At 38.3% G+C, this 22,545-nt stretch overlaps 1 protein-coding gene across 6 annotated transcripts in view; it reads left to right on the forward strand.

Annotated features, from left to right (window-relative positions):
• acbd6 (acyl-CoA binding domain containing 6) overlaps window positions 1-22,545 on the forward strand; it is a 233,735-nt gene that overhangs the window by 60,911 nt on the left and 150,279 nt on the right. For all 6 annotated transcript variants that reach the window (XR_009514820.1, XM_059984841.1, XM_059984840.1 and 3 more), the window contains one exon: window positions 13,581-13,660. Coding sequence is in view for 5 of the 6 variants with exons in the window: in XM_059984841.1 (XP_059840824.1) it covers window positions 13,581-13,660 (80 nt within the window). In the remaining variant the exon portion in view is untranslated. The remainder of the gene's footprint in view (window positions 1-13,580; window positions 13,661-22,545) is intronic.

A 22,545-nucleotide genomic window follows, 5' to 3' on the forward strand; every position in this document is an offset into this window, starting at 1 on the left:
GTACAACTGTTTCTCATGGACACTTTTACTGATTTAAAACAAGCTTGCATTTTCAGTTATGATGAATTGAATTGTCAAACTTTAAAGGCAGAATTTAGCTTGATTATTAACAAACCAGGCTTTTGAATTACTAAAGCAACAAACAACTGTACCTGTTTCATCCTTGTGCAGATTATGTACAATTACAAATCTTTATTGATTGTTGTTGTGACTTATGTAGGACACCTGATAATGATGTTAAAATTTTGGGGGCATATCTCCTTTTGACTTAGAAAACTTACCTTTATCAAAAAGCCCTTTCCATTTGTATAGTGCTACCTTTCTGTTAAAATAAACAAATGGAGAGGGTTCCTTGGCAAAGCTCACAGAAGAAGGCTGAACCAAGTCCTCGACATCAAAACCAAAAAGAGTGTGAGCCTTTCATAATCAACTGAAAGATCACTAGCATATACAATACAATTAAGTTTCCATTTGTGTAGAATTTCATCAGTAGCTTATATCAGTAGCTCATTACCTCTATTTTAATTTTGATCAAATAATGCCTTGAAGGCTTGTAGTACTTATCCACATTGTAGTTTAAAAAAAACAAGAGGGATTCCCATCTAAATAGAACTTGCTGACATTGGGGATTTTGTTAATTCACGAGGAAATAATTCACATTAGTTCATGTCTGTTCCATATGGTATTCCTGTTTACAAAGGCATAGTGTTGGACAAGGTGCGTGCTCTTGTAATCTAACATAGATGTTGTGCCCACGGGATATTTGTATATTGCAGCTGTATGCTGAGGGTATTGGTAGCACATTAGGGAGAGATTTTCTGAGTTTCATAAATGAAAGTAATGTGTACTGTTAATTGGAATTACTATGGTGCAAACAACTTTGGCTTTCTTTAACTATTCTCTCGCTTAAAGGCTGAGATAAACTTTACTTAGGACATTATCATTAAGTAAGAAGTCTGTCCCTCCATTAAAAAATGTCATGTACAATAACTTAATAGGGGCTTTGGTTAAATTTCTCAAGTCAATTTAGTATCTTGTACATTTGACAACTTCTGGGTTAAAATTGATTTCGGAAATCTACTGGCTGGTTGTAAAAACTCAGATTATCAGTGTCTTTCAGGAAAGATTGCTGCCCATCTTTATCTGGTTAGTCTGCACCATAGCAACAAGTAATTGAAGGATAAGTAGTGTTTCATGGTTTGCTGTTAGATCTGTGTGTTATTCAGAAGTCCCATCTGGATGTGATGCATTCCAAATCCATGTTCGGTGTTCCTATGTAATATTGCACTTTTAGAAACAATAATTGGAAAAATTAGGGAATGCCTTGTGAATGCAACTGAGAAGATAAATTTCAAGAAGATGTAGTTAGACTAGTCTTTCCATCACAAGGCAACAACCTTTCACTATCCACTCTGTCCATTCACTGTTTTATGTATTGCTTTCAAACCTTTCCTAGGCTTTTAGAGAAACAATTTTGATTTGAGCACCCGGATTTAGAGCAGATGTAATAGTCTTAGAAAAGGTTGCAGAGAGATTTACTGTGCTGTTTCCCTGAATAAGGGACTTTGGTTCCGTGGATTGACTGGAAAATCTGTGGCTATACTACTTGGAACTGAGGAAGTAGAAGGGGAGGTATTTCAAGACATGAAGAGAAGGAAAAAATTATTTTCAATAGTGTGAAGGTCAAGATCAGAGAGTGAATGTAACAAAGATGATTGGAAAAAAACCAAGATTGACACAAGATAATAATTCTTATTTTGCAGCAAGTGGTTAGGACTGGATTTCACTGCTGGGATAGATATTGGATTTTCAAAAGGGAATAGAAACATAGAAAATAGGTGCAGCCATTCAGCCCTTCGAGCCTGCACCGCCATTCAGTATGATCATGGCTGATCATCCAACTCAGAACCCTGTACCTGCTTTCTCTCCATACCCCCTGATCCTTTTAGCCACAAGGGCCATATCTAACTTCCTCTTAAATATAGCCAATGAACCGGCCTCAACTGTTTCCTGTGGCAGAGAATTCTACAGATTCACCACTCCCTGTGTGAAGAAGTTTTTCCTCATCTCGGTCCTAAAAGGCTTCCCCTTTATCCTTAAACTGTGACCCCTCGTTCTGGACTTCCCCAATATCGGAAACAATCTCCCTGCATCTAGCCTGTCCAATCCCTTTAGAATTTTATACATTTCAATAAGATCTCCCCTCAATCTTCTAAATTCCAGTGAGTATAAGCCTGGTCGATTCAGTCTTCCTTCATGTGAAAGTCCTGCCATCCCAGGAATCAATCTGGTGAACCTTCTCTGTACTCCGTATTCCCTTTTACTCTGTACAATTGTTGAAGTACTTGAAATGAAAATAAAACATGGGAAGAAGGCAGAAATGTGGGACGAGCTGGATTGCCCTTGCTTAGAATCATTGTTGGATGGTTATAGGTCAATCTATTCAGTCACTCAATCTCTTGGTCTTTCCCTGCAGCCCTACTACAACCCTTCTCACTTGTTTTGAATCTATTTTTGGATAGAAACTTTTGCAAGTTCCTTTTCAATCAATTAAGGTCATTCCCTAAAATAAAGATGGAGCATTTCCGTAGAAACTTAATCAGAACAATCCTGGAAGCAATAATTTTGGTTATTGGGAAGCACTAGACTGCTGGAATGGTTTGCTGTGCTGATGGCTGAGGAATGATCTCATGGGCATGTTCAGAGCTTAATCAGTTAGGGAGAAGTCAGCTTCTCTGGCAGATGGCATGGATTGAAAATAAACAGTGGAAGACTAGAGAAAAGATAAGGTCCTTTCAGTGTTACAGTAGATAATACAGTATCTGGAGTGCATTGCTTGTAATGTTAAAGAAACCATATAAATGCAGGCTGCAATTGAGAGGGTCCATGCAAGCAAATAATGAGCTGACTTGTGAAAGCAAATTGCATTTGTGCTGAGAAGGGAAAAATAAATGTGGGAAGACTAGGAGAGTGAAGTCAATTGAATAGCTAATGCTATTTGTTTACAGAGTTCAGTTGGACCTACCTGTTGTTGAACTTGATGAGACTATACTGTGATCAACTTGTGTTGTTCATTTTTGGAGAGGATGGACTATACCTACTTGTGCTCCATTTAGAAAGCTTTCAGCTTTGCTGCACTTGAGAGTAGTTAGGCATGCCTGCAACAAGCATGCTCAGGCTTGTAATGTCTCCTTTAGACAAAGCACAAAATCCCCTGTCTGCAAATGTTACACTAACATGTCTTAATTAGTTCCTGTTATCTAAGAAACTGATTTGGTTGCATTGAGCAGAATGTTTTACAGGATGAGACAGCAGAAGTAACTCTTTTCTTTAAGTGAGCCTGAAAGCTTATGTTTAGTTGCATTGCAATGTTTTTCATTATTTGTCATTCCAAATATGCTGTCAGAATAAGTTTTTTTTAATAAGCAATGATGTAGCAAAAGAATGATGGGAATAAACTTTGATTGTTTAACCCTCACTCTGTAATGCACTTCCACAATTATGGACACTACATTTCACATATGCAAATATGTTGGCATATCACATGGAAGTTCATATTGATTATGGAGTTTTATTGATTACCCACTTAGCAATATTTTCATATTCTTCGAGTATCATTCTTAAGTCACAAGATGTAGTGGTTCAGGTTATTCATTCAGCATGCATTCTAATCTTGAAAGCAAATTGAAAAGGGAATTTTAAACACGGATGACAAATTTTAATCAGCTTTAACCATAGCATCTCTGATTTATTGACTTTTTTTCCAAATAAAGTAATATGTTTTCTAGTGTGCCATTCCTTGTTAATATGAGCCTTGAAGAATTTAAAGGAGTTCTACCTCTGATACATTTGTTCATTGTAAGAGAGAGTTTCATGGATAGAAACTGTATAAAATATAAAATACAGTTCCTGCTTTTAAACTAAACAATAGAATGCTGCTGTCAGAGCAGTAAATGCACAAGATAATAACAAAAGTTGTGCATATAGAAAAAAGTTTGTTATGTGCTGGTTGCATGAAATTTGCAATTAGATTGGGATGTTTAGGTAATTATACAGTTTAAACCTAGCGATATAACAGCATTCAGGAAAGCTAACATGGAGTTAAACAAAGTTCTCCACAAAATTTGGTTACCGTTTAAAATTATGGACCAATTAAAATCAAATATTCTACTCAGGTATGCACAAATTGTGTAAATGAATTTAAGAACTTTATATTCTACACGGCACAGCTGCACACCAGGGATCTTTATATTTGGTTTGAGGGAATTCAACTTCCAAAGTCTAAAACATGCACAGTTGGATATGAATTGATTTCTGTTGTAGTGTTTGTTTTAAGAAATGCAAACATGCTGTTGTAAAGCACTTTTCATTATCTGGTCCTAAAGCAATTTATCACTTAGGAAATTCTTTGAAGTTTAGTCTCTATTCCAAAATAGGACATGGTTTGGTGATCACAAGTAAAAGCAGGACCAGAATTTTTAGAATAATATGACTTTCTTCTGCAAGTGGTTAATAATTCTTCTCTACTTATTTAGATGTGAAATAACTTATGCTACCATAAATGCTTGCAGGTTTAATAACAATAAAAAAAATCCAGTCATACATCAGTGGATTTGATGCCTGTCGGCCTGTACTGTAGCTTACATTGAATACCAATGATTCTATAGTTGCTTATAAAGGACTGGGCCCCATCTTTTGCAGTAAGCTGTACATTTACATAACAATTGTAACTTGTCTGTCAGTGACAAGTGCATATGGGCAGCGTTGTGACAGACTGTCACGTAGAATTGCAGCAAAGAAGGAATTTCAGTTTTGATTTTATTGACAAATTGGGTTCTGAAGGCATGATGTAATCACCTTTGATTTGACTGAAATCGAATTGACCCTTTGGAAATCTATGATAGAATGTCTAGACCTGCCACTTGATATTTCAAACTTCTTGTTTAAGTCATCAGAAATATTGAGTATAATGGAATATTTAGAGTGTTTCGGGTAAGAGTGCAGCACACAGATCCAGATTGAACTGAAGAGGTAGTTTGGAAAAGCACAAATTGATGTTGACTCCATATAAACTTTGAAGCATAAATTGTAATCTATATAATAACATTTTCAATCATAACTATAGTTTGGAATTGCTGACCAAGACACAGGATGATTACAGTGCAGTTTAATTTTTAACTGGTATGTGTAGAGCTTCACTCAGGACCAGAAGACAGACTGTTCATAATCTTTGAACAGGTTTGAGTCCTTCGGAAACTATACTTATAGTAAGCTGTTATTCCAATTTGCTGCACTCATCATCCAAAATCACTTCTTACTGGAAAAGAATTAAATCATTTGGGTATTTGTCACTTTAAAGATGGTTGGATTTAAAGACTCGGTGCACTGTTATGTTTTTGTATTGTGCAGTTCCTTTCACATTTGTCTCTGTCCGAGAAGCAGCACACAAACAAGTACAGTGAATTCCAGTTAATTGGGCCCTTTGGTCAATCAGGGTAGCTGCTTATTTGGGAAAACTTTTAAAGAACAAAAACTAATCGAAAAACATAGTTGGGATTCCTTTTGTTTATTTGCTGCTTAATTTGATAGGAGACTGTTGCTGAACAGGTTCTGACTAGCGTTTGCCATGTGTTCTTGCGTGGCCGTTAGACACCACATCGTGCTTCTGTTTGTGTTCAAAAGCAGCAATTTTTGGCATTGATAGTTGGCAAGAAATAAGCAGTAAGACAATTTGGAACTGCTTTGCTCATTGGAGTTTCAAGTACGTAGACTTGGAGATGTCAGAATTGGCCGGGGTGAAACCGTAACAATTTTACTAGTTCAACAAGTTAGGAACTATGAATAAATGTATCAGCAATCATCTTGAATGTTACAATGAAGATTTGGAGGATGCAATTGTCGAATGGATTGTATTAAAGCAGTCCATTATCTGCCCAGGTGTCTGTTCATTGACAGTCAATCAAAAGAACATAGTAGTGGACACTGGATGAACTCCTCTATCTAATACACAGGAGCTCCTCCATCTAGTACCCAGTTTTGTCATACTGTAATACTATTGGTAGTGTATTAATTTATACTGTATTTCATTTAAATACATAATTTGTTACTCAGTTTGTCTTTATATGTCTTTTTAACTATGTCCATGAGACTTTGGATAATTGGGGCAGCTGCTTAATTGGGTCAAAATGTGCTGGTCTTGATGTATCCCAATTAACTGGAAGCCATAGGCCTGGATCTAGTAATCTCTTTGTCATGTATCTCCCTCATTTCTGTGTGGATATAGTATTCTTATCTGAGGTATTGGAATAAGGAAGGGTGAATGTAGATGTTGTGATTCTGGCTCCAAGTTCTTCCCCTTAGGGGTTTCCAACCTTCCAGATGATGCTGGCTTACATACTGTCTTTCCTTCTAGTTTTCCTATGTGGATTTGAAAGTAAGTGTGCAATTTGGTGTTATATCAAGGTAAATATTGAGGCAAAGTCATATATGGATTCAAATGTATCACTCTTTGATTCTATTTGATCACTTGTTATTCACATGATGATTGCACAGATGATTGTATCTTGGTTTATGTGGTTGAATTTGATTTGCAGCATGGTGGCTGCAGCTTGATGATTGTAGCTCCCACAATTTAGTTAGTCAAATGGAAGTAAATAGGTCAGTACTTAAACATATATTTCATACAATAATATGTGCCAATTTGGGTAGTATCTGTGGTATGGGAAACAGAGTTAATCTTTCAGATCAATGAGCTTTTATCAAAATAGGCCTGATGTAAAGTATTGACTTGGAACATTAACTCAGTTTTTGTTTCTCCACAGGTGCCGACTATTATTTTCTGTTTTAGGTTCATATTTCCATCTTAATCAATTTTTGCTTTGTATGCACTATTTTCAGGATATTTTGAGGCTACTCTAATTCATAAACACCTGGCATTGATTCATAGATACTTAGGGTCAGAAATACTACATATAAAAAATTAAATCTGCAAACCTGTGGAGCAGTAGACAGTCCCTGATAGCAACTTCTGGAGTTGAATTTTAATTGCTCATGTATTTATTCCTGAAATTGTGTAGCAGAATTTTTAAAAAAGCCTACAGATGTTGGAAATGTAAAACAAGAATCAAAAATGCTGGAAGTACTCAGTACATTTACCATAAATATGGCCTGACTGCTGAGTATTTCAAGTATTTTTGTTTTTTTTTAAATTTTAGATTTCTAGCATCCACAGGATTACCTGATGTTAATATTCAATAAAAGCATCATGTTGGATAAATTAATAGGACTGGAATCAATGAAACTCCAGGGTCTGATAATCTGCAAACCCCAAATAGTAAAAGAAAAAGTGATGTAACTAATAGATGTATTGACTGACAGCTATCAAAATTCAGTAGGTTAGAGGAAAATTACTTCTTATTGGAAGGTGACAAATGCAGAACAGTTATCTTACGATGAGTGGTAGGGAAAATGCCAGCATCTTTTATAAAGTATGAAGGGAAACTGTGTTTGACATGTTCACAGGAATATTTTGAGCATATAACTCGTAGAATAAAAAGAGGAAGCCAGTGAGTGTGATGAATCTGGATTTTCAGAAGATCTTTGATAAAGTCCCACATGAGGGAATTGTATTCAAAAGTTAAGAGATGGGATTGGTGGTTTATTTTAAGCATGAATTGTAAATTTGGATTGTTGATTTGGATGATGATGCGAAAGATTGTCAGGATGTGGTCTACAAATTACAATGGAAGATAGAACATTCATGCCAAAAGGGCAATGATACAATAGTCATGTGGGATTTCAATATGAGGTAGATTGAGAAAATCAGAAAATCAGTGCTGGATCCCAAGAGGGGGAATTTCTAGAATGCCTATAAGAAGGCTTTTTAGGGCAGCATGGTTAAGCCCATGAGAGGACCAGCTATTCCATATTGGGTGTTGTGCAGTGATCAGGAATTGATTAGAGAGCTTAAGGTAAAAGAACCCTTAGGGAAACATGATCATGATGTAATTGAGGGCTAAAGTCAGATGTAGTGGTATTACATAGAGTAAAGGGAATTACAGAGGCATGAGAGAAGAGTTGGTCAGAATTGATTGGAAAAGATCACTGGCAGGGATGATGGCAGAGCAGCAAAGGCTGGAATTTCTGGGAGCAACTTAGAAGGTGCAGGATATATACATCCCCAAAAGGAAGAAGTATTCTAAAGAAAAGATGACACAACTGAGGAGAACAAGAGAAGTCAAAGCCATGTAAAAGCCAAAGAGAGGAATAAAATAAAGCAAAAATTAATGGGAAGTTAATGGATTGGGAAGCTTTTAAAAATCAACAGAAGGCAACTAAAAAGTCATTAAGAAGGAAAAGATGGAATACGATAGTAAGCTAGCCAATAATATTAAAGAGGATACCAAAAGTTTCTTCAGGTAAGTGAAGGGGAGGTGAGAGTGGATATTGGACCACTGGCAAACGATGCTGGAGAGGTAGTAATGGGGACAAGGAAATGGTGGACGAACTGAATAAGTACTTGGAGGCATATAATAAAATAGGCCATAGTCAGTATGGTTTCCTCAAGGGAAAATCTTGCCTGACAAATCCGTTGGAATTCTTTGAAGAAATAAGCAGAATAAAGGAGAATCGGTAGATGTTGTGTACTTGGATTTCCAGAAGGCTTTTGACATGAGGCTGCTTAACAAGTTAAGAGCCTATTGTATTACAGGAAAGATACTAGCATGGATAAAGCAGTGGCTGATTGACAGGAGACAAAGAGAGCCTTTTCTGGTTGGCTGCTGGTGACAAGTGGTGTTCCATAGGGGTCTGTGTTGCGAGAGCTTCTTTTAATGTTAAGTGTTAATGACTTAGATGACGGAATTGATGACTTGGGATTTCTTGTGCAGGATTTCATTAAGGTTAATTTGCATGTTGAATTGGTGGTGAGGAAAGCAAGTGTGATGTTAGCATTCTTTATAAAGCACTTGGAGTACTGTGAGCAGTTTTAGGCCCCTTATCTTAGGAAGAATCTGCTGACACTGGAGAGGGGCTGAGAGGGAAAATAGATCAGCCATGATGAAATGGTGGAGCAGACTCGATGGACCAAATGGCCTAATTCTGCTCTTAAATCTTTTGGTCTTATGGTCTTATCTTCACATCATATTTCTACAGCCTTGTCAGCATGCGCTGCATCCTCATGAGACAGTCATTCAGTGATTTGGACATAATTGAGGCCAGCAGTTTATGATTTCAGTAGCTTGTCTAAAGCTATACTAGTGGAACCTTTCACATGCCTATGTGCTGGCATGAAGCTCTTTCTCTATCTGTGCATAGTTGGCTTCTGTACTTGTTAAAGTCTTTGATGTATAGACCACGGGTCGCCAAGTGTCATCATGCTGCTGTAGTAGTACTGCTCCAAGGTTGTACCCAACATAGATTGGAGTCCTTTGTCAAGCACCTCTGCTCCGTCCGCCAGAAAAAGACAGGACCTCCCTGTGGCTATCCCTTTCAATTCTACTTCCCATTCTCATTCCAGCATATGAGTCCGTGACCTCCACTGCTGCTGCAATGAGGCCACGCTCAGGTGGAGGATTAACATCTTATATTCTGACTGGGTAGCCTCCAACCTGATGGCATAAACATCGATTTCTCAAGCTTTCAGTAATTGCTCTCCTTATATCTAGTTATGATCACTAGATACAAAGTATTTGTATTTATTTCATTTCTTTCATTCAAGGGAGTAAAAGTCTTTACATTGCGTCTCCATTGCAAATGTACAAGTAATAAAGAGGGCAAATGTGCCCAAACGCTATGATTGTATACATAATTGTTTTGTATACATGTATGTGTCATCAGATACACAGTCAGATCAATGTACAGTCATGTATGTGTATTGATAAATCTGATAGCCTGGTGAAAGAAACTGTTCCAAAGCCTGTTAGTCCTGGCCTTAATGCTTTGCCAGATGGTAGCAGCTGAAACAGTTTGTGTTCCCCTACACACACTTGTGTCACCTGCCCTGTCTGATTTCCTAATTGGAGATCCAGCATCACACTGTCAAGTTGGGGCCCCTAAATAGAAACATAGAAATCTACAGCATTTTACAGGCCCTTCTGCCCACAATGTTGTGCCGACCATGTAACCTACACTAAAAGCTGCTCAGAATTTCCCTACCGCACAACCCTCTATTTTCCTAAGCTCCATGTACCTATCTAAGAGTCTCTTAAGAGACCCTATTATATCTCATCTACCACCTTCGCTGGCAGTGTGTTCCACCCACCCATGTCTTGCTGTGTGAAAAACTTACCTCTGACATCTCCTATGTACTTACTTCCAAGCACTTTAAAACTATGCCCCCTCGCATTAGCTATTTCAGCTCTGGGGAAAAAGTCTCTGGCTATACACATGATCAATGCCTATCATCATATTCATACACCTCTATCAGGTCACCTCTCATTCTCTGTCGCTCCAAGGAGAAAAGGCCAAGTTCACTCAACCTATTCTTATAAGGCATGCTCTCCAATCCAGGCAACATCCTTGTAAATCTCCTCTGCACTCTCTCTATAGTATCCACATCAATGAGGAGTGGAAAAATTGTAGGGCAGATGTTAACAAACCAAAATTGCACTCATTTTGGGTTGCTGTATTTTGTGGGAATATGTAATTTCTACTGCATTGGACTAATATACCTTTTGACAACTCTTCCTACATAGCTCAACTGAATTTTGGACAGTAGGTAGCTGATAGAGCAAAACTGATCTTGTCAGTATGAATTCCATTGAAGCCTTCAAATTGAAGTTTTCGCTGAAGTGTCCCGAAAACATTTAGTTGTCTTACCTTAATCATGAGAGAAATGCAGAGTACAATGTTTATTTGACAGCTCTAATCTAACTTGTTTTTGGAAACTGGTGTTATAGGAAAAGCGTTTGCAAACATTATTTAATGTTGCTGATTTGTTGACTTGCATAACTGAGACCTCTTGAGAAGCTTTCTAAACCTTCTAGAAATGTCATTCCAACCCACAGAGCAGATGATGTTGTCAAAAGATCAAAACACAACTGGCATACAAAAATTAACCATGGAAGATAATTGATTCTGTTTGTTCTTGTTGGAAAAGAGATTAGACTATATTATTCTGACAGGAGTTTAGTTATTTCCATGACAGAAGTTATGTAGTTTTGTTTTATTGCTGTTAGTTTGGACAGTTACAGGAACTCTGCAGTCTTAGAGGTGTGTTGGTTTAGTTCACTGCATTTTGTGTGTTTTTCTGGAGGTTCTCTTGAAAATGCCTTTTTTCTGTTTATACCAATGGGAAAAAATCGGAAGCTTGCTGCTGATGCTGTTAATTTTCGGTATTTGATATTAGAGTAAATCTATGGAAAAAAGATTTAATTGCAAAAAATGCCCTTAGAGCAATTGTGTGCTTTAATTCTACTGTTCTGGGTCTATCATATTTTAATAGTGTATTTTTGGTGGAAATGAATAAGCCACTTGCTTTAGAATTCCCTTCCTAAAACTTTCCATTTCCCCCTTTTTAAATCTCTCCAGAAACATGTTCTAACAATCTAGATTATGAACGGAATCTAGTTACATGGAGCTCTGCTGCATTTTCAACAGCACCTCCAAATCTTCCAACCTCTACCGCCTAGAAGGACAAGGGCAGCAAGCAATTTAGGAAAAAAAAACAGCTGCAATTACCACTACAAATAGTGTACTCTTCTAATTTGAATATGACTTTATTACTTTATATTTTCTGGCTCAAAATCCTTGAGCTCTTTACCTTAAAAGCACTATAAAAATACCTTAACTGTACAGATTTCAGTACATCAGACTGATGGCTTACCACCAATCTCTGGAAAAATTTACAATAAGCAATAAATACAGCTCTTGTCACTGACATCCACATTTGCATTGGAATAAAAATATTGACTGTTTTCTGCTTAACATCTACTCTGTTTTTGATTGTTTCCTTGTAATTTTCAAGGTTAAGCACTAAACCTGCAAATTGCTGTACTTACTCTTTAATAAATATTTTTCCATAACATATAAAACACTTAAACAGTCTCTTGGTGGCAAGCAGGCATGTATGATATTCTAAATTTCAGTGAAAAAGGCAGCTAAATATTATAAACAATTAGATTTTTTGAAAATTATTTTTGAAAATTTAATTCTGATCATTCTTTTAAACTTCCCTTCCGAGCAGGCTTTTCTTGATTCTTATATGTTGTTGGTAAAGCTGTTGTAATTTGGTTGGTTCTCTCTCCCTGATTTTGTTCCTTTCTCTGTGATTTTTCTCTCTCCTCATTTCTCTGCCAGATGGCCAGAGCAGCTAAAGACTTCCCTTTCAAAAAATTTTTGAACAACTATTAATGGGCCCTGAAAAGAATTGCTGAGAAAAGGCAGGTTGAAGCATTATTGAGGAGCATTATTGTTTCAAATGGGGGTGTGTGTGTAGTATGATGCCAGTAGGGATATGCACTGAACTATAGTCCTAACACTGGTAAAGTCATGTGCATAAGTTTGTAAAGATGTGTACTTAACACCTCCCTTCAAAAGCAGTCAGCTATAGATTCATTCGACTGTGATTTAAACTGCAGAGTCTTGTGGAAGGACGGTGCTGGGAACGACAGGATCAAGCTTAGGGCATAAATAAGATAATATTCTGTCAATGGATATTTGGATGGTGTGCTTAGACATTTGCATTTCATGCTGGTAGCATATACTTGATTTTTTTGTGATACTTTGAGATGATTTTATAATTCATTGCTGACTGAACAAAATGGTCCCTTGAATGGGTGAAGTCCTGTGATAGTAGGTTGATCAAAATTTGTGCCAGGGTTCCAGCTATTTATAATTTGTATCATTGATTTGGATTTGGGGATTAAGTGGTATGCTCTTGATTAAAAATGCTGGGTGGAGTTGTGAATTACAATGTACACAGGTTTCACATGGAAATGGAAGATCCTATAAAGAGGCAAAGGCGTAGGAACGAGAAAATAATGTGGAAATTATGTTTACAGAAATGTAAAACTAGAACAGCAGAGCATTTTTAAATGACGAGAGACTGAAAGTTCTAGATTATCAATGAGACCAGGGTGTTCTTGTACAGATCACTGGATATTTAGAGAATGAAGCAGCAGTAAATAATAAATGCTGATTTCCTATGATGATTTATACTGAAGAATCCTAAATCTTTCATAAAATCGGATGTGGATTAATATAAGGTAACAGTGCGGCACAAGGCCGTGACCATCAGTTGGAGGACAACTAAGATTGCACGTCAGGATTGTAGAAGCTAGTACATAGAATTTTTAATGTCCTTTTTACCTCAGATCAGTAAGTTAGAATCTCCTAGTGGACTATTCTTTACCTAAGATGAGGTTTTACTTAAACCATTATAGTGTTAAAGTGTCTACAATTGTTCAAAGCAAATGATTGGCAGATTTATAAATATATGTTGCTGGACTACATTTCAACTAGACCACACCAGCAACCTTTTCAAGAATATTTGCTCAATGTAATAAGTGTGAAGATATTCTAACAGTGCCTGTAAAATTGCAAGAATTACAGTTATATTAACTTTTTTGATTGTGTTTCAGGATTTATCGAAGGAGTCTGGTCTGAAAGTACGATTTGGTGGTCCAGTAGTCAGCAGTCTTTACCAGGAGGAAACAATTAGGTATGTTAGCTGAATGGCTTTTCACGTGAATATATTTAACTAAATGGCTGCATTTCTAGTTGCGCACATAAATTGATAAATTTGCCAATGGCAGTAGCTTTGTATTGTAGTTTTAACATATTAAGGTAGTCCTGGATTTAAGTGCAGAAAAAGTCATAAGTTTATTCTCATGTTTTACTTCCATATGTCAAATTGCACCTTGCAATTATTTATTATATGGACTGTTCAATTGTAATTTCTCCTGGTTTAGCAACTTCATGTCTGAAGGATCTGCTCATTTCTTAAATTCATCTACTTACGGTCATATAATTGGGTTGGGAACAATCTGTTCCGTTCTCTGCTATTATTTTCAAGTTCAAGGTCTGCCATGTATTTATTTGGTAAGTTATATTTTAATAAATGTGCAGTACGTGATTGAAAATTATGTCTTTAACTTTGCTCTGATTCTTATGAGGTAAGAAAGGTGAATGGACTCTTAAGAAACTAGAATCTATTTGGAATGACAGTTGACTCCATTATTCATCAAAAAGTGCTTTATTACTTTGAAATTTTGTTAAAACAGTACCATAGTCAACCTAAGATTCCATGAGGAAGCCCAAGAAAGACTGAGTTTGTCAACTGTCTCACAAAAAGAAGTTCTGCTGAATTTTCATTTGTCAGCTTCTGTTTCAGGGTATGTAATTATTGATGCAGTAAATTCAGTACCTCTCACATGCAGTAAAACTTAGAAGTCGAAGCAGAGTTTATTGTCATATACATAAGTACATGTATGCACAGGTGTAATGAAAAACTTACTTGCACCGGTATCACAGGCACTTAGCATTAGATTAGCAGCATTCACAAGAAAAACATAAATTAAGTAAAATTTATATGCAATATTTACAAGAAAGAACACAATTAGAACAAAGTAAGTCCATTTTAGTTAGTGTGCCTGTTGGCTGAAGAACTGAATGGTTGAAGGGAAGTAGTTGTTTTGAAACTGGTAGTGTGGGACTTCTGTACCTCCTGCCTGATGGTAGCTGATGGCATGTCCATGATTGTGTATTGGTACATGTTGTCTTCTTGAAGCAGTGCCGCATGTCGATACTACCGAAGGTGGGGGAGGGATGTATATGCTGAGTCCCTTTCTACCTACAGCTCCTTATGTTGCTGTGCATTCCATTTATTGTACCACACCATTATGTAACTGGTCAAGATACTTTCAACATTGATGCATGGAAGTAGCAAGTAAGATTTGCAGCACAGAAGTGCCAGGCAATGACTGTCTCCAACAAGCAAGAATATTAGCACCCTACACTTGACATTCAATGCCACAGTAATTGCTGAGTTCCCCCAGTATCCCATCGGTCATCATTCACCTGGTAACCTGATGCCTAAATGCCTTTGCACTTTTTAAAAGGTACATCAAAAATACTCTTCACTTGCCTGAATGTGTGCAGTTCAAAAAACTGGATGCCGTTCAGAATAAATTATCTCACTTATCATCCCACAGAGATATTGAAAGCTTGATAAGTCACAAATTTAGGAATATTTGTAAATAATGCAAAGTATTACAAACACAAGATATTTTGCAGATGCTGGAAATCCAAATCAACACACACAAAATGCTGGAGGATCTCAGCAGGTCAGGCCACATCTATGGAAGTGAACAGTCAACATTTCAGGCTGTGACCCTTCTTCAGAAAATATTAAAATTACTATTTGGTATAATGCTAGGTAAGTATGTTACTCCTAAAATGTGAAAGTGTGCCATTCAGCAACTTGGTCATCAAATGGGGCACAATGCTTGCTTTGACCCTCAGAACATTGAGGAACCGTCGCAAACTCCTACATCCCCTTGTGATCCTACGATTTCAGTCTCTGAAGCTGACGTGTGGGCTGCCTTCAGGAGGGTGAACCCATGAAAGGCATCTGGACTGGACAGGGTACCTTATCACATATTAAAGATTTATGCTGATCAACTACTGGTGTATTCTCTGAGTTCATTAATCTGTCACTTTGGTAATGTGTGGTACTCACCTTCTTCAGGCAGGCTTCAATTATACTGGTGTCCAAGAAGAATGTGGTGACATGCCTCAATGATTATCACCCAGTTGTACACAGTGATGAAGCATTTTGAGAGGTTGGTGAGATAACATATCAGCTCCTGCTTGAGAGGTGACTTGGATCTGCTTCAGTTTGTCTACCGGAGCAATAACTCCACAGTAGATGGCATCTTATTGGCTCTTCACTCAACTCAAACACCTGGACAGTGAAGATGCATACATCAGGACGACCTTCAGGGACTACAGTCACGCATTCAATACCGTATCCCCTCAAAACTGATCAATAAGCTCCAAGACCTTGGCCTCAAGACCTCATATGCGATAGGATCTGGGATTCCTCACTTCTAGACCCCAGTCAGTTCAGATTGGCAGCAACATGTCCATGATCACAATCAGTTCAGGTGCACCACAAGGCTGTGTGCTTATCTGCTGCTTTACACTTAAGACTGTGTGGCTAAGTACAGCTCCAATGCTGTATTCAAGTTTGCTGATGACATCACTGTCATTGTCTGAATCTAAGGTGTTGATGAATCAGCATATAGGAGGGAGATTGAAAAACAGGCTGAGTGGTGTCATAACAACAAACTCAATTTCAGCAAGAGCAAGGAACTGATTGTAGACTTCAGCAGAGGTCCATGAGCCAGTCCTCATTGAGGATCAGAGGTAGAGAGGGCTAGCAACTTTAGATTCCTAGTTGTTACTATTTCAGAGGATCTGTCCTGGGCCCAGCATGGAAATGCAAGTACAAAGAACGCATGGCAGTACCTCTACTCCCTTAGGAGTTTGTAGAGATTCAGCATGACATCTAAAATTTTGACAAACTTCTAAACATGTGTAGTGGGGAGTATATTTTGTGGCTGCATCAAAGCCTGATATGGAAACACTAATGCCCTTGAACAGAAAGTACTACAAAAAGTACTGTATTCGGCCCAGTCCATCCCAACCATTGCATGCATCTACATGAAACGCTGTTGTAGGAAAGTGGCATCCATCATCAGGGATCCCCACTTTCCAGATCATGCTGTCTTCTCACTGCAGGTAGAAGGTACAAAGGCCTCAGGACTTTCACCACCAGTTCAGGAACAGTTACTACCCTTCAACCATCAGGCTCTTGAACAAAAGGGAATAACTCCACTCATATCATGAACTCCATCATTGAAATGTTCCCTTAACCAATGGACTCATTTTCAAGGACTCTTTATCTCATGTTCTTGATATTCTTTGCTATTTATTTTATAAATATTGCATTTGTTGTTTTCTGCATTCTGTTTGAACACCCTAGTCTTTCAATGATTCTGTTATGGTTACTATTCTGTAGATTTATTGAGTATGCCCACAAGAAAATGTATCTCAGGGTTGTATATGGTGACATATATGTTCTTTAATAATAATAATTTACTTTGAACATTGAAATGCTATTCCCTTTTCTTAGTTCCTTCATGTCTGCTACATCTGTTTCCAGGATGAGGCTTTTCTATCCAGGACATCAGATATATCCTTCTTCTAAAAACCGGGTTTCCCTTTCTCCACCATTAATGATGGCCTCAAATGCATCTTCTCTATTTCGCAGACAGTTACTCTGCCCCCTGACACCCCCGATGCTGCTTTTGAGCATTCTGCTAGTGTCTTCCACAGTGAAGACTGACACAAAATACTGTACTTGGTTTGTCTGCCATTTCTTTGTCTCCCGTTATCTTGTGTTTAGCGTTTTCTACAATCCAGCAGGGATTTTGGTTTTTCCTATTTAAGGGAAAGTTATGATATATAGGCCTTCGAGCTATTTTCATTTGTACATGTGCTTGCCTGAGGTCCCTTTTGTTAATGTGTAGTAATGAAGCAAAACCCTGCATTTTATCGCTTCACTTGTTATATTTGTTATATTGCATCAACACCCAAGGGAAAATTGCTGCAGTTATAAGAGCATACCATATTGCAGATAACAAAAAAAGCTCATGTTTTCTTCTGCAATTTCTTGTACAAATATCCAAAAACAAAATAGTTGCTGGGTGCAATGATTTTTATTACTTTTCAAAAACAGCTTGTATTTGCTTGAGTAATCTTTCTTGATCCCTTATGTGAAGGGAAGAAAGTCCTTTTATTGATCTTAAAGGCAAAGGATGCTTTCCTTAATGTGAATAGATATTTTTGCCTTGAGAGCATAGAAGCAGGAATGAGACCGAGATGAGTTGGAGAGAGCTGTTGCTGGGTAACATCGGCATGTCTACTGACACATGTGTTGTGTCAGTGAATGTTGTCATCAAGGTTGGTTGCCCGAGATTCCAGTGTACTGGAAGGTTGTGCTGGAACCAGATGGAAGCAGTGAAACACAGTTATTTTGTAGGTTGGAAGTGGAAGAGCTGAGTAGCTGAAGCGGTTACTTAGATTTTCTCAAATTAGCAAACAAATCATCTATGAGCACATTGCATTTTGTGAAGGAAGGTGGGGTGAGGTGGTGTGGTAAAGAGTTACTGTGCATAAACAGAGTTGGGAAGATAAGTCTTGCAGATTGTAAGACTATCTCTCCGTGAACCTGAATAGTCATTGCAAAATACTAACACATGGAATTGGCCTGAAGTGGTTGTTTGCAGTAAAAGCATATAGTTATTAAATATTGTAAATGTATCCACGTATATAACTTCCTTTGGCAGCTGAGTCCATATATTCACCACCCACTGTATGAAAAAGATTCCCTTCTGATCCCTTTTAAATCATTCCCCACCTATTTTAAATCATGCCTCATAGTATAGACTTCCTATTCACCTTATCTGTGCCCCTCATGATTTTACACACCTCTATACGTTCACCTTTGAGCTTCTTATGTTCCTTGGAATAAAGTCCCAGCCTATCCTGCCTCCCCTCATAGTTGAAGGCTCCCTATTGTGGTAGCATCCTCATGAACCTTTTATGCACCGTTTCCAGTTTCATGACATTTTTCCTGTATCTTGGCAACCAGCAGTGCACACAGTACTCCAAGTGTGGTTTTACCAAAAGATTGCAAATTTGCAACATAATATGTCTAACCCGGGGGTCGGCAACCCGCGGCTCCGGAGCCACATGTGGCTCTTTTACTTCTGTGCTGCGGCTCCCTGTTGCTTTGGGAAATAATTGGTTGTGGCGACCCTTTTCCTGGCACATCCGAACCGACTCACAATTAGATAGCCTACGGGGTTTTGCGAGCACAGAGCTTTGGAGCCTCTGCGCCATGGGGGGCAGGTTGAGGGAGGCTTAAAAGTGAGGCTGAAGATTTTGAATAAAGTTTTTTCCTTCGACTGCAGTTACCGACTCCGTGTCGTAATTTTAGCGCTGCGTGTAGCACACCGCTACATGGTCAGTATTTAATTAAAATGTATTTTATGTTAGTTTGTTAGTTTTTGAAATGTAAATCTAAATTTGAAGATTATGGTGATCTTGTACAATCTAAATAAGACGTTGTGGCGACCCATTTCCTGACACATCCGAACCGGCTCACAATTAGCCAGCGTTCAGGCTAAGGGAGATAGCCTACGGGGGTTTGTGAGTACGTGTCTTTTGCAGCATCCGCGCCCATGGGGGGCGGGTTGAGGGAGGCTTAAAAGCAAGGCTGTTTAGTTCGAATAAAGCTATGTTTGACTGCAGTTTACTGACTGCGTGTAGCACACCGCTACAACGTGTTTTTATCGCTGGCTGTCCAGAGGGGAGGTGCTGAAACACTTTGTCGCGTGTCTGGAAGAAGTGAAAACTTTCCTGGGCAGCAAAGGGCTCAACTTTCCTGAGCTGGAACAGCCAGAGTGGCTGGAAAAGCTACACTTCATGGTAGACATGACAGCGCACCTGAACACGCTGAACACAGCTCTTCAACGGGGTAAGGACGTACAGCCCTGCACATGTTGGAGGATGTTTTGGCATTCGAGCGCAAGTTGACATTGCTTGCCAGAGATTTACAGAAAGGCATATTGTCTCACTTCCCCAATTTGAGAGAGTTCAAACAAGGTCACGACATGATAAATTCGGAGTATTTACATTCTGCAGTCATCGCAATGCAAACATTGTTTGGGAAACGCTTCTGTGAGTTCAGAGAGGAAAAAAACACATTATGCTTCCCGGTCACTCCCCTAAGCATCGATCCATCCCTACTGAATACGACTGCATTGTCAGGTGTGAGTCAACCTGAAGAAGTATGATAAATATTTTAATTGCCTATTATTTTACGTATATTCATATGTTTTCATTGTTCAGTGAAATAGTCCTTTTATTTTTCAGGTTGACAGCTGGCTGACGTTATTTTTGGTTTGCTGCTGGCGGCAAATTTAAGTTTGGCGTTTTTCATAAATACAAGAAGGACTCAAATAGACGTTGAGTATTTTACTTAAAAGTAACCTTCAACCCAACGTCTTTTTTTCGGAGTTCAAAATGTTTTTGTTGCATGCAGAAATGTAATTTCGTTTTCTCTGCAGGATTTCATCAATTTCATAAATGCAACACATTATAGTTTGTTTATACATAGCATAAAGGCAAAACAAAACGTTGTATGCAGTGTTATTTCATTTTAAATGTCAAACGGGTTTTGCGGCTCCCAGTGTTTTCTTTTCTGTGGGAAACTGGTCCAAGTGGCTCTTTCAGTGGTAAAGGTTGCTGACCCCTGGTCTAACCAGTGGACAAGTAGGCCAAACTGCTTCTTCACCACCCTCTGTTTCCACTTGCAAGATCCAGGTACCTGTATTCGCAGGTCCCTCTGTTTTGCAGTTCTCCTGTGTTAAGCCCTGTCCTGGTTTAACTTGCAAAATACAATTCTTGCATTTGCATCTTGTCCAAGTTAGATTCCTTCTGTTGTTCCTTAGCTCACTTCCTGAATTCAGCCAGATCCTGTTGTAACCTTAGACAACCTTCTTCACTGTCCACCAGATGACTAACTTTAGTGTCAACCACAAAGTTAAAAGTCACATTAGCAGCATTGTCATTCAAATCATTAATATAGATGATGACCAACAGCACTGATGCATGCAGTACAGCAGTGGTCACATGCCTCCAACCTGCACTATGACCCTCTCCCTATCCCCTTCCACAAAGCAAACTCTATCTAGCTTACTCTGAATCCCATTTGATCTAACCTTCCATGCTAACCTACTTTGACAAAGGCCTGGCTAAAGTCCATATAGACTTGTTTACTGCCTTGCTGTCATCAGTTTTCTTCGTTATATCCTCAAACTCAATCAAATGTGTAAGTTTCTATTTCCCGCGCACAAAGTCATGATGACTATCCTTTATCAATCCTTGCTTTTCTAAATGTTGGTAGATCCTGTTCCCCTCCAGTAACTTTACCATTGCTGGTGTTAGGCTGACCAGCCTATAGTGCCCTGGGTTTTCATTACATCGCTTCTTAAATAAACCACAGGATTAGCAATCATTCTTCTCTAGCATTCCCACAATGTCCTAGGACATTGCACTAGTCTACATTATTTTGTTTTTGTTTTTGTTTTTACTTACATACAGCTCATAGTTACAGGATTGGGCTATTTAGCCCCAAGAGCAAACACCTGAAGGTGCACTGCAATGAGATCGCACTGGAGCAACATTTTGATTGTTGCTTCAACTTGTCTCACCTGTGTCTTCATAGCTTTAGGCAAAAGCATTTGGCTGCTTTGGTCACGAAGATTTTAGTTGATCCAACATCTGCACCCTTTTGGAAGAAGATGTTTTTTTAGATTTTCTGCCACATTTTAAAGGGGAAAGAAGATTTCTTGATTTTACAGCTAAGGGAAAAGTTCAAAATTTAAAGATTTATATCTGACTCCTTGGATATCTTGAACAAAACTCGATAGTTTTTCTATGTCTGTCATCATACCCCTGAAACAGTATTCAGAACTGTTGTGGGAGGGGATTATCAGATGGATAGAGGAAAAAAAATTGAAGGTATTCTCAATGCCCCGAAAAAAAACACACACATTGGAAAGCTCAAAGGAAACTTACACAAAACAACAACATGCAAATTTCACCTGGACGGCTCTCAAGGTCAGGATTGAACCTGGGTTTGTGGGACCGTGAGACAGCAGCTCTATTTCCTGCACCACTGTGCAGAATCCTTGCAAGATTTTCCTTTTCAAGTTTTCCCCAGATCCCTTTTCCTAAATATCTTCTATTCTTCCTTACTTGGCCTAACTTTGTGTTGCTTTAATTTCCTCATCATGAATAGCTTTGAAGATACTTTCTGATAAATCTCTGTGCTTCAGAGTTCAAAGTAAACTTATTAACAAAGTACATATATGTCACCATATACAAACCTGTAAGGTGCATTTTCTTGTGGGTAGTCCCAGTATATACAAGAAACATAACAGAATCAATGAGAGATCACACCCAACAGGATGGACGACAACCAATGAGTAAAAAATAACAAACTGCAAATACAAAAAAAAGAGAAAAATAAAGGAAATAATAATATTAATAAATTAAGAAGCAATAAATACTGAGAACATTAAATAAAGAGTTCTCAAAAGTGAATCCATAGTTTGTGAGAACAGTTCAGTGATGGGGCAAGCGAAGTTGAATGAAGTTATACCCTATGGTTTAAGAGCCTGATGGTTGAAGGGTAATAGCTGTTTCTGAACCTGGTGGCATGGCCCTTGCGGCTCCTGCATCGCCTTTCAGATGGCAGCAGCAAGAAGAGAGCATGGCTTGGATAGTGTAGGTCTTTGAGGGTAGATGTTGCTTTCTTATGATGGCACTCCACGTAGATGTGTTCAATGGAGGGGAGGGCTTTACTCATGATGGATCCACTACTTTTTGTAGGCTTTTGCATACAAGGGCATTGGTGCTTCTATAACAGGCCATGATGGAACCAGTCAATACACTCTCCACCACACATCT

The sequence above is a fragment of the Hypanus sabinus genome, chromosome 11 (assembly GCF_030144855.1).
Source record: "Hypanus sabinus isolate sHypSab1 chromosome 11, sHypSab1.hap1, whole genome shotgun sequence".
Lineage (NCBI taxonomy): Eukaryota > Metazoa > Chordata > Chondrichthyes > Myliobatiformes > Dasyatidae > Hypanus > Hypanus sabinus.